The sequence below is a fragment of the Somniosus microcephalus genome, chromosome 1, assembly GCF_052327205.1.
Source record: "Somniosus microcephalus isolate GS21.2 chromosome 1, FLI_Smic_1.0, whole genome shotgun sequence".
NCBI classification, from domain to species: domain Eukaryota; kingdom Metazoa; phylum Chordata; class Chondrichthyes; order Squaliformes; family Somniosidae; genus Somniosus; species Somniosus microcephalus.
In genome coordinates, this window is record NC_140987.1 from 1,388,006 (window position 1) to 1,400,940 (window position 12,935).

Here is a 12,935-nt window from a genome sequence, read left to right on the forward strand (position 1 = left end):
CTGGACCTAATTCTAGGGAATGTAGCCGGGCAGGTGGTGGAAGTGTCTGTAGGAGAGCATTTTGGCGATAGTGACCACAATTCGGTGAGATTTAAGGTGGTCATGGAAAAAGACAAAGACGGCCCGGAAATCAGGGTTCTAAATTGGGGGAAGGCCGATTTTAATAAGATAAGACAGGATCTGGCAAAAGTGGACTGGGAGCAGCTACTTATAGGAAAATCCACATCAAAACAGTGGGAGGCTTTCAGAAGGGAAATAGAGAGAGTACAACACCAACATGTTCCTGTAAAGGTCAAGGGTGGGACCAACAAGCAAAGGGAACCTTGGATGACAAAGGATATACAAAAATGCATTAGGAAAAAAAGGGGGGCTTTTGGCAGTTACAAAAGACAAAAGACGGTGGAAGCCCTGGAGGAGTATAAGAGGTGCAGGGGCATACTTAAAAAGGAAATTAGGAGGGCGAGGAGGGGCCATGAAATAACACTGGCGAGCAAAATAAAGGAAAATCCTAAGATGTTTTATAAGTATATTAAGGGCAAGAGGATAACCAGGGAAAGGGTAGGGCCCATTAGGGACCAAAGTGGCAAGCTGTGTGTAGAGCCAGATGAAGTAGGTGGGGTTTTAAATGAATTTTTTGCCTCAGTGTTCACTATGGAGAAAGGCGATGTAGACATAGAAGTCGGGCAAGGGGACTGTGACATACTTGAACATATTAGCATCGAGAGGGAGGAGGTACTTGCGGTTTTAGCAGGCCAAAAAGTGGATAAATCCCCAGGCCCGGACGAGATGTATCCCAGGCTGTTGTGTGAGGCAAAGGAGGAGATTGCAGGGGCTCTGACACAAATTTTCAGAACCTCTCTGGCCACAGGGGATGTACCAGAGGACTGGAGAACAGCTAACGTAGTACCATTATTCAAGAAGGGTAGCAGGGATAAACCAGGGAATTACAGGCCAGTGAGCCTAACATCTGTGGTAGGGAAATTATTGGAAAAAATTCTGAGGGACAAAATTAGTCTCCACTTGGAGAGGCAAGGATTAATCGGGGATAGTCAGCATGGCTTTGTCAAGGGTAAATCATGTCTGACCAATCTGATTGAATTTTTCGAGGGGGTGACTAGGTGTGTGGATGAGGGAAATGCTGTGGATGTGGTTTACATGGACTTCAGTAAAGCTTTTGACAAGGTCCCGCATAGGAGACTGGTCAAGAAGGTAAGAGCCCATGGGATCCAGGGGGCCTTGGCGCGTTGGATCCTAAACTGGCTGAGTGGCAGGAGGCAGAGGGTGATGGTCGAAGGTTGCTTTTGTGACTGGAAGCCTGTGTCCAGTGGGATACCTCAGGGATCGGTGCTGGGTCCCTTGCTGTTTGTGATCTACATTAATGATTTGGATGAGAATGTAAAAGGTATGATCAGTAAGTTCGCGGATGACACGAAAATTGGTGGGGTGGTAAATTGCGAGGAGGAAAGCCTCAGGCTACAGGACGATATTAACGGGTTGGTCAGATGGGCGGAAAAGTGGCAAATGGAATTTAACCCGGAAAAGTGCGAGGTGATGCATTTTGGACGGACAAATAAGGCAAGGGAATACACAATGAGTGGTAGGACCCTAGGAAGTACAGAGGGTCAGAGGGATCTTGGTGTACATGTACATAGATCCCTGAAGGCAGCGGAACAGGTAGATAAGGTGGTTAAAAAGGCATATGGGATACTTGCCTTCATTAGCCGAGGCATAGAATATAAGAGCAGGGAGGTTATGATGGAGCTGTACAAAACGCTGGTAAGGCCACAGCTGGAGTACTGTGTGCAGTTCCGGTCGCCTCACTATAGGAAGGATGTGATTGCTTTGGAGAGGGTGCAGAGAAGATTCACCAGGATGTTACCTGGGATGGAGCGCCTCAGCTATGAAGAAAGACTCAACAGGCTGGGGTTGTTTTCCTTGGAGCAAAGGAGGCTGAGGAGGGACCTGATTGAGGTGTACAAAATGATGAGGGGCATAGATAGGGTAGATAAAGAGGAACTTTTCCCCCTAGTAGGGGGGTCAATAACAAGGGGGCATAGATTCAGGGTAAGGGGCAGGTGATTTAGGGGGGATTTGAGGAGGAACTTTTTCACCCAGAGGGTGGTTGGTAGCTGGAACTCACTGCCTGAAAGGGTGGTAGAGGCAGGAACCCTCACAACATTCAAGAAGCATTTGGATGGGCACTTGAAATGCCATTGCATACAAGGCTATGGACCAAATGCTGGAAAATGGGATTAGACTGGACAGGGATTGATGGACGGCGCAGACACGATGGGCCGAAGGGCCTCTATCTGCGCTGTAAAACTCTGTGACTCTGTGACTCTCACACACACAGACCCCCACACACAGTCACACACACACACACTCTCTCACACACAGACCCACACACACACACTCTCTCACACACAGACCCACACACACACTCACACAGACTCTCGCACACAGACTCTCACATGCACCCTAACTGAAACACGCAGACACACACAGACTCACACACAAACTCACGCACACAGACACACACAGACACTCACACAGACACGCACACACAGACTCACACATGCACTCTAACTGAAACACAGACTCACACACACACACATACACAGACTCACACACAGACTCACACACATACACAGACTCTCACACAGACTCTCACACACACACGCAGACACACACACTCACACATTCTCACACATGCACACTAACTGAAACACACAGACACATGTAGACTCACACACAGACTCACACATGCACTCTAACTGAGAGACACAGACTCACACATGCACTCTAACTGAAACACACGTAGACTCACACACACGTAGACAAACACAGACCCCGATCTTGACGGGTGGGTTTGGTAAGCAAGGGGGTGCAGAGTATCGGTCAGGAATCTCCTGCTCCTCCTGGCCCACAAGCAGTGCTGTAAAGGCTCTTACCTTCCCCCTGAAGCTGTCCCCACCTCCCTTCAGCTGCCGGGTTCCCCGAGGCCGGCTGGGGTTAAACCTGGAGAACAGGTTCTATCTGAGGCTACCAGCCTCATTAAAATATTTACATTGTCAGCCCGCCCCCCCTGACCCGCCGCCATTAAACCCAGAAGTGGGTGGGTTGGGGTCAGGTTTTCAGTGCACTCTTTTGTTGGGTACATTAACAAATTTGACTGTAAATTAAACAAACTTCAAATGAAACTTAAACAAATCAAATTAAACTTGGGGTGGGTTGGGGTCAGGTTTGAGATTTTTAAAATTTTAACATCTCACCTGACCCCAAACCATCCATTTTTGGGGGTTAAAATTCACCCAAAGACTTAAAATCCAATCGACTGAAATAAAAGATGTAGAAAAAGAAAGTTTAAACTTGATTCTCTTTTGTTATTATTTATTCCTGATTTATTTATCACTAAGAGTTTAAAGATTATTATTACTGTCGTTTGAAAGTCTCTGGCTCATTTTGACTGTTGAATCCAAGGACCCTAAGATTGTGTGAACATAAGAAACAGGAGCAGCATTCGGCCCCTCGAGCCTGCTCCGCCATTCGGCCCCTCGAGCCTGCTCCGCCATTCGGCCCCTCGAGCCTGCTCCGCCATACGGCCCCTCGAGCCTGCTCCGCCATACGGCCCCTCGAGCCTGCTCCGCCATTCGGCCCCTCGAGCCTGCTCCGCCATTCGGCCCCTCGAGCCTGCTCCGCCATTCGGCCCCTCGAGCCTGCTCCGCCATACGGCCCCTCGAGCCTGCTCCGCCGTACGGCCCCTCGAGCCTGCTCCGCCATACGGCCCCTCGAGCCTGCTCCGCCATACGGCCCCTCGAGCCTGCTCCGCCGTACGGCCCCTCGAGCCTGCTCCGCCGTACGGCCCCTCGAGCCTGCTCCGCCATACGGCCCCTCGAGCCTGCTCCGCCGTACGGCCCCTCGAGCCTGCTCCGCCATTCGGCCCCTCGAGCCTGCTCCGCCAATCGGCCCCTCGAGCCTGCTCCGCCATACGGCCCCTCGAGCCTGCTCCACCATTCGGCCCCTCGAGCCTGCTCCGCCATTCGGCCCCTCGCGCCTGCTCCGCCGTACGGCCCCTCGAGCCTGCTCCGCCATTCGGCCCCTCGAGCCTGCTCCGCCGTACGGCCCCTCGAGCCTGCTCCGCCGTACGGCCCCTCGAGCCTGCTCCGCCGTACAGCCCCTCGAGCCTGCTCCGCCATTCAATAAGATCATGGCAGATCATCGACCTCAACTCCACTTTCCCAAAGTGTGTAAGTTCATGGTGGTGAACTTCATTATACACAACACAGTAACATAGAAACATAGAAAAATAGGAGCAGGAGTAGGCCATTCGGCCCTTCGAGCCTGCTCCGCCATTCAATATGATCATGGCTGATACTCTATCTCAATACCATATTCCCGCTCTCTCCCCATATCCCCCTTGATGCCTTTAGAAATCTATCTATCTCCTTCTTAAATATATTCAGTGACTTGGCCTTCACAGCTTTCTGTGGTAGAGAATTCCACAGGTTCACCACCCTCTGAGTGAAGAAATTTCACCTCATCTCAGTCCTAAATGTCCTACCCCGTATCCTGAGACTGGGACTCCTCGTTCTAGACCCCCCAGCCAGGGGAAACATCCTCCCTGCATCCAGTCTCTCTAGCCCTGTCAGAATTTTATACGTCACAGGATATCACGCAGCAACACATGGGATATCCACAGGACTTCACGCAGTAACACATGGGATATCATGCAGAAACACACGGGATATCCACAGGACATCACGCAGAGAAGCACGGGATATCTGCAGGACATCATGCAGGAACACACAGGATATCACGCAGAAACACACGGGCTATCCACAGGACATCACGCAGGAACACACGGGATATCACGCAGAAACACACGGGATATCCATAGGACATCATCCGGGAACACATGGGATATCACACAGAAACACACGGGATATCTCACAGAAACACATGGGATATCCACAGGACATCATGCAGGAAGACACGGGATATCCACAGGCCATCACGTAGGAACACTCGGGATATCACGCAGAAACACACGGGATATCCACAGGACATCACACAGGAACACACGGGATATCACGCAGAAACACACGGGATATCCACAGGACATCACACAGGAACACACAGGATATCACACAGAAACACTTGGGATATCAACAGGACATCATGTAGGAACACACGGACTATTAAACAGTAACATGCGGGATATCACGCTGGAACATACGGGGCATCCACGGTCAAAACTCCACAGCGTGCGGGGAAACCCGGTCTTGCGGGTTTACTGAATAAAACTCCTCCCCGCCCCCCGTCGTTCACAAAACCCACCCCAGTCAAGATCATGGCCACAGAGTAAAGCACACACACAGAATAAAACTACCGAGTGTGTTACAAATTGATGTCAGGCATTTTGTCCCATTGGTAAAAAAACTTAACATTACATAGATACATAGATACATAGAAGATAGGAGCAGGAGTAGGCCATTCGGCCCTTCGTGCCTGCTCCGCCATTTAATGAGATCATGGCTGATCCTTTAATTCAGTATCCCGTCCCCGCCTTCTCTCCGTAACCCTTAACCCCTTTTGCCCGTAGAAATATATCTAATTCCCTCTTAAATATATTTAATGAGCTGGCGTACACTGCCCTCTGTGGCAATGAGTTCCACAGGTTCACCACTCTCTGAGTGAAGAAATTCCCCCTCATCTCTGTCCTAAATGGTTTAGCCCTTATCCTTAAATTATGTCCTCTAGTTCTGTTCTCACCCGCCAAGGGAAACATTCCTTCTGCATCCAGTCTGTCTAGACCTGTCAGAATTTTATACACTACTGCTGAACATAGAGCTTAATGAGATCCTCCAGAATGAAACATGTACGCGTGTGGATTGACAGAGAGATCCTAGCCTGCAGCAGTGTTGTTGTGATTCACTGTGCTTCCATTGCCCTTCCAGCTCAGCCACCTTGCCCATCACATTCCGTTGCCTGGAGGACAAAATTGGGCTGGATAAACGAATCACTAGATTTGTGCTGCCTGTCGGCGCTACGATTAACATGGATGGCACTGCACTGTACGAAGCACTTGCCGCTATCTTCATTGCACAGGTTAACAACTTTGACCTCAACTTTGGACAAATCCTCACCATCAGGTAACAGGGACTTTTACTCAGATAACTATAGTTACTCAGCCCTAGAATTCCAGGACATTGATTAATTGGGATAGCTCTTTCAAAGAGCTAGCACAGGCATGATGAGCTGAATGGTCTCCTTCTGTGCTGTATCATTCTGTGATTGACCCAGTGACAATAAACAGTCAGTACTATACGCTCAAGTCGTGATGGTGCGTGACTTTGTGGGGGGGAGGGGAGGGGAGGGGAACTTGGAGGTGATGGTGTTCCCATGACGATGCTGCTCTTGTCTATCATGATAGTGGAGGTCGCAGCTTTGGGAGGTGCTGTTGGAGTAACCACGATGAGTTGCTGCGGTGTGTCCTGTAGATTGTAGTCACAGTGCACCGATGGTGGAAGGAGTGGATATTGAGTCCAGAGCAGGGACACCAAATGTTCTGTGCTGGATTGTGTTGAGCTTCTTGAGTGTTATGGCTGCACCCATCCAGGTGACTGGTGAGAATTCCATCGCACCCCTGACTTGAGCCTTTTATAAATGGCAGGCAAACTTTGAGGGGTCAGAAGGTGATCCATTTATCACAAGATTAGGTTGATTGGCTATGATAAATTGACCCTTAGTGTTAGGGGGATTAAATACGTGGGGTTACGGGGATAGGGTGGGATATGTGTTGGTGTAGGGGTTACGGGGATCGGGTGGGATATGTGTCGGTGCAGGCTCGATGGGCTGAAATGGCCTCTATCTGCACTGTGGGGTTTCTGTGATTCTGTGAAGAGTACCCAGTTTGGTCCCTGTTGTTGTAGCCATGGTGTTGATATGGCTGCATTTCACTTTGAAGCTGCCTAAGTCAACATCTAAAATGGCAAAAGCCTATCTCAACTGAGGTGAGGTCTTTGGGAGATAGCGAATCGGCTGCCCGTTTTAAACCCCGTCTGATCTTTTATACTGACGTCGATGGAATTAGGTGGGGTGTAAATCAGGGTGGTGCTGCTGGGGCTGGGTGCTGCTGGGGCTGGGTGCTACTGGGGATGGGTGCTGCTGGGGCTGGGAGCTGCTAGGGCTAGGTGCTGCTGGGGCTGGGTGCTGCTGGGGATGGGTGCTGCTGGGGCTGTGTGCTGCTGGGGCTGTGTGCTGCTGGGGCTGGGTGGGGCTGGGTGCTGCTGGGGCTGGGTGCTGCTGGGGCTGGGTGCTGCTGGGGCTGGGTGCTGCTGGGGCTGGGTGCTGCTGGGGCTGGGTACTGCTGGGGCTGGGTGCTGCTGGGGCTGGGTGCTGCTGGGGCTGGGTGCTGCTGGGGCTGGGTGATGCTGGGGCTGGGTGCTGCTAGGGCTGGGTGTCGGTGGGGCTGGGTGCTGCTGGGGCTGGGGAAAGAGTGCAGGGCAGTGGCATTAGTTTTGGTTTGATACAGGGCTATGGGGAGAGAGCGGGGCAGTGGGATTAGTTTGTGATTGATACAGGGCTATGGGGAGAGAGCGGGGCAGTGGGATTAGTTTGGGATTGATACAGGGCAATGGGGAGAGAGCAGGGCAGCGGGATTAGTTTGCGATTGATACAGGGCTATGGGGGGAGAGTGGGGCAGTGGGATTAGTTTGTGATTAATACAGGGCTATGGGGAGAGAGCGGGGCAGTGGGATTAGTTTGGGATTGATACAGGGCTATGGGCAGTGAGCGGGGCAGCGGGATTAGTTTGCGATTGATACAGGGCTATGGGGGGAGAGTGGGGCAGTGGGATTAGTTTGGGATTGATACAGGTCTATGGGGAGAGAGCGGGGCAGTGGGATTAGTTTGGGATTGATACAGGCAGTGAGCGGGGCAGTGGGATTAGTTTGGGATTGATACAGAGCTATGGGGAGAGAGCGGGGCAGTGGGATTAGTTTGGGATTGATACAGGGCAATGGGGAGAGCGCGGGGCAGTGGGATTAGTTTGGGATTGATAGGGCAATGGGGAGAGAGCGGGGCAGTGGGATTAGTTTGGGATTGATACAGGCAGTGAGCGGGGCAGTGGGATTAGTTTGGGATTGATACAGAGCTATAGGGAGAGAGCGGGGCAGTGGGATTAGTTTGGGATTGATACAGGGCTATGGGGGGAGAGTGGGGCAGTGGGATTAGTTTGGGATTGATACAGGGCTATGGGCAGTGAGCGGGGCAGCGGGATTAGTTTGCGATTGATACAGGGCTATGGGGGGAGAGTGGGGCAGTGGGATTAGTTTGGGATTGATACAGGGCTATGGGGAGAGAGCGGGGCAGTGGGATTAGTTTGGGATTGATACAGGCAGTGAGCGGGCCAGTGGGATTAGTTTGGGATTGATACAGGGCTATGGGGAGAGAGCGGGGCAGTGGGATTAGTTTGGGATTGATACAGGGCAATGGGGAGAGCGCGGGGCAGTAGGATTAGTTTGGGATTGATACAGGGTAATGGGGAGAGAGCGGGGCAGTGGGATTAGTTTGGGATTGATACAGGGCAATGGGGAGAGAGCAGGGCAGTGGGATTAGTTTTGGATTGATACAGGGCAATGGGGAGACAGCAGGGCAGTGGGATTAGTTTTGGATTGATACAGGGCAATGGGGAGAACGTGGGGCAGGGGGATTAGTTTTGGATTGATACAGGGCAATGGGGAGAGAGCGGGGCGGTGGGATTAGTTTTGGATTGAGACAGGGCTATGGGGAGAGAGCGGGGCGGTGGGATTAGTTTTGGATTGATACAGGGCAATGGGGAGAGAGCGGGGCGGCGGGATTAGTTTTGGATTGATACAGGGCAATGGGGAGAGAGCGGGGCAGTGGGATTAGTTTTGGATTGATACAGGGCAATGGGATTAGTTTGGGATTGATACAGGGCTATGGGGAGAGAGCGGGGCAGTGGGATTAGTTTGGGATTGATACAGGGCAATGGGGAGAGCGCGGGGCAGTAGGATTAGTTTGGGATTGATACAGGGCAATGGGGAGAGAGCGGGGCAGTGGGATTAGTTTGGGATTGATACAGGGCAATGGGGAGAGAGCAGGGCAGTGGGATTAGTTTTGGATTGATACAGGGCAATGGGGAGACAGCAGGGCAGTGGGATTAGTTTTGGATTGATACAGGGCAATGGGGAGAACGTGGGGCAGGGGGATTAGTTTTGGATTGATACAGGGCAATGGGGAGAGAGCGGGGCGGTGGGATTAGTTTTGGATTGAGACAGGGCTATGGGGAGAGAGCGGGGCGGTGGGATTAGTTTTGGATTGATACAGGGCAATGGGGAGAGAGCGGGGCGGCGGGATTAGTTTTGGATTGATACAGGGCAATGGGGAGAGAGCAGGGCAGTGGGATTAGTTTTGGATTGATACAGGGCAATGGGATTAGTTTGGGATTGATACAGGGCTATGGGGAGAGAGCAGGGCATTGGGATTCATTTGGGATTGATACAGCGCTATGGGGACAGAACGGGGCAGTGGGATTAGTTTTGGATTGATACAGGGCTATGGGGAGAGTGCGGGGCAGTGGGATTAGTTTAGGATTGATACAGGGCAATGGGGAGAGCGCGTGGCGGTGGGATTAGTTTTGGATTGATACAGGGCTATGGGGAGAGAGCAGGGCAGGGCAATGGGGAGAGCGCGGGGCAGTGGGATTAGTTTGGGATTGATCCAGGGCAATGGGGAGAGAGCGGGGCGGTGCGATTAGTTTGTGATTGATCCAGGGCAATGGGGAAAGAGCAGGGCAGTGGGATTAGTTTGTGATTGATCCAGGGCAATGGGGAGAGAGCAGGGCAGTGGGATTAGTTTGGGATTGATCCAGGGCTATGGGGAGAGAGCGGGTCAGTGGGACTAGTTTGGGGATTGATACAGGGCAATGGGGAGAGAGCGGGGCGGTGGGATTAGTTTGGGATTGATACAGGGCAATGGGGAGAGAGCGGGGCGGTGGGATTAGTTTGGGATTGATCCAGGGCAATGGAGAGAGAGTGGGGCGGTGGGATTAGTTTGGGATTGATACAGGGCAATGGGGAGAGAGCGGGCAGTGGGATTAGTTTTGGATTGAGACAGGGCAATGGGGAGAGAGCGGGGCGGTGGGATTAGTTTGGGATTGATACAGGGCTATGGGGAGAGTGCGGGGCAGTGGGATTAGTTTGGGATTGATCCAGGGCAATGGGGAGAGAGCGGGGCAGTGGGATTAGTTTGGGATTGATACAGGGCTATGGGGAGAGAGCGGGGCGGTGGGATTAGTTTGGGATTGAGACAGGGCAATGGGGAGAGAGCGGGGCAGTGGGATTAGTTTTGGATTGAGACAAGGCAATGGGGAGAGAGCGGGGTGGTGGGATTAGTTTGGGATTGATACAGGGCTATGGGGAGAGTGCGGGGCAGTGGGATTAGTTTGGGATTGATACAGGGCAATGGGGAGAGTGCGGGGCAGTGGGAATGGTTTGGGATTGAGACAGGGCTATGGGGAGAGAGCGGGGCGGTGGGATTAGTTTGGGATTGATACAGGGCAATGGGGAGTGCGCAGGGCGGTGGGATTAGTTTGTGATTGATACAGGGCTATGGGGAGAGAGCAGGGCGGTGGGATTCGTTTGGGATTGATACAGGGCAATGGGGTGAGAGCGGGGCGGTGGGATTAGTTTGGGATTGATACAGGGCAATGGGGAGAGCGCGGGGCGGTGGGATTAGTTTGGGATTGATACAGGGCAATGGGGAGAGAGCGGGGCGGTGGGATTAGTTTGGGATTGATACAGGGCAATGGGGAGAGAGCGGGGCGGTGGGATTAGTTTGGGATTGATACAGGGCAATGGGGAGAGAGCGGGGCGGTCGGATTAGTTTGGGATTGCTTTAACAGAAAGCTGGCCTCCTCCTGTGCTGGGACCTTCTATGGTTCTATTAAATATTCCTTTTCTTCTAAAACCCTCACCTCACTGTGAACAGTTGATGGGAGTTCAGCTCATGTCAAATAGTTTTGAGAAGGAGCTTGTGTGTCTGGGTCTTTCACATTGATAACAATCCCACCCCTTCCCCAACTGACTGACTCTCCATTTCATTTTACAATGCTTTTAGATTTGAGGTGAATTATTCTGGTCAAATTGTTTAACGCCTTTGTTTTTCTCTTAAAACCAGCATCACTGCCACAGCTGCCAGTATTGGTGCCGCGGGCATTCCGCAGGCAGGCCTGGTCACCATGGTGATCGTGCTGACATCAGTGGGGCTTCCGACAGACGACATCACTCTGATCATCGCAGTGGATTGGTTCCTGTACGTATGTCTTTACAATGTATTTACAGCACAGAAACAGGCCATTCGGCCCAATGGGTCCATGCCGCTATTAATGATCCACACCAGCCTCCTCCCATCTACTTCATCTCACCCCATCAACATATCCTCCTATTCCTTTCTCCCTCACGTGCTTAATATAGAAAGTTCAGAGGGGAAGTGCAAAAGGAAACAAGAGGGGCAAAGAGCGGGTATGAGAATAAATTGGCAGCGAACATAAAAGGGAATCCAAAAGTCTTCTATAGACATATAAATAGTAAACGGGTAGTAAGGGGAGGATGGGCGATGAGGGACCAAAATGGAGACCAACACATGGAGTCAGAGGGCACGGCTGAGGTACTAAATGAGTACTTTGTATCTGTCTTTTCCAAGGAACAAGATGCTGCCAAAGTCATAGTGAAGGAGGAGGTAGTGGAGATACTGGATGGGATAAAAATTGATAAAGAGGAGGTACTAGAAGGCTGGCAGTACCTAAAGTAGATAAGTCACCAGGACCAGATGGGATGCATCCTAGGATGCTGAGGGAAGTAAAGGTGGAAATCGCGGAGATACGGCCATAATCTTCCAATCCTCCTTGGATACGGGGGTGGTGCCAGAGGACGGGAGAATTGCAAATGTTACACCATTGTTCAAAAAAGGGTGTAAGAATAAACCCAGCATCTATAGGCCAGTCAGTTTAACCTCGGTATTGGGGAAGCTTTTAGAAATGATAATCAGGGACAGAATTAACAGTCACTTGGACAAGTGTGGATTGATTAAGGAAAGCCAGCACGGATTTGTTAAAGGCAAATCGTGTTTAACTAACTTGATTGAGTTTTTTGATGAGGTAACAGAGAGGGTTGATGTGGTGTACATGGACTTCCAAAAGGCGTTTGATAAAGTGCCACATAATAGGCTTGCCAGCAAAGTTGAAGCCTATGGAATAAAAGGGACAGTGGCAGCATGGATATGAAATTGGCTAAGTGACAGGAAACAGAGAGTAGTGGTGAACAGTTGTTTTTTCGGACTGGAGGAAGGTAGCTCACTCTCTCTATATCCCTCCTTCAGTTGCTCACTCGCTCTACCTCCCTCCTTCAGTTGCTCACTCTCTCTATCTCCCTCTCTCGGTTGTTCACTCTCTCTATCTCTCTCCCTCCCTCAGTTGCTCACTCTCTCTATCTCCCTCTCTCAATTGCTCACTCTATCTCCCTCTCTCAGTTGCTCACTCTTTCTCTCTCAGTTGCTCACTCTCTCTATCTCCCTCAGGGATCAAGGGATATGGGGAGAAGGCAGGGACAGGGTACTGAATTTGGATGATCAGCCATGATCTCATTGAATGGCGGAGCAGGCTCGAGGGGCCGAATGGCCTACTCCTGCTCCTATCTTCTATGTTTCTATACAGTGGGGTTCCCCAGGGGTCGGTTCTAGGACCACTGCTTTTCTTGATATATATTAATGATTTGGACTTGGGTGTACAGGGCACAATTTCAAAATTTGCAGATGATGCAAAACTTGGAAGTATAGTGAAAAGTGAGGAGGATAGTGATAGACTTCAAGAGGATATAGACAGGCTGGTGGAATGGGTGACTTTTTAATCTACA

The 12,935-nt window shown here is 51.1% G+C and overlaps 1 protein-coding gene across 1 annotated transcript in view; it reads left to right on the forward strand.

The window, feature by feature from the left end:
• The window catches only part of LOC147123887 (excitatory amino acid transporter 1-like), a 187,910-nt gene that overhangs the window by 156,961 nt on the left and 18,014 nt on the right, over window positions 1–12,935 (forward strand). The window contains exons 6-7 of the mRNA XM_085962625.1: window positions 5,958–6,152; window positions 11,203–11,337. Coding sequence (XP_085818751.1) covers window positions 5,958–6,152; window positions 11,203–11,337 — 330 coding nt within the window. The remainder of the gene's footprint in view (window positions 1–5,957; window positions 6,153–11,202; window positions 11,338–12,935) is intronic.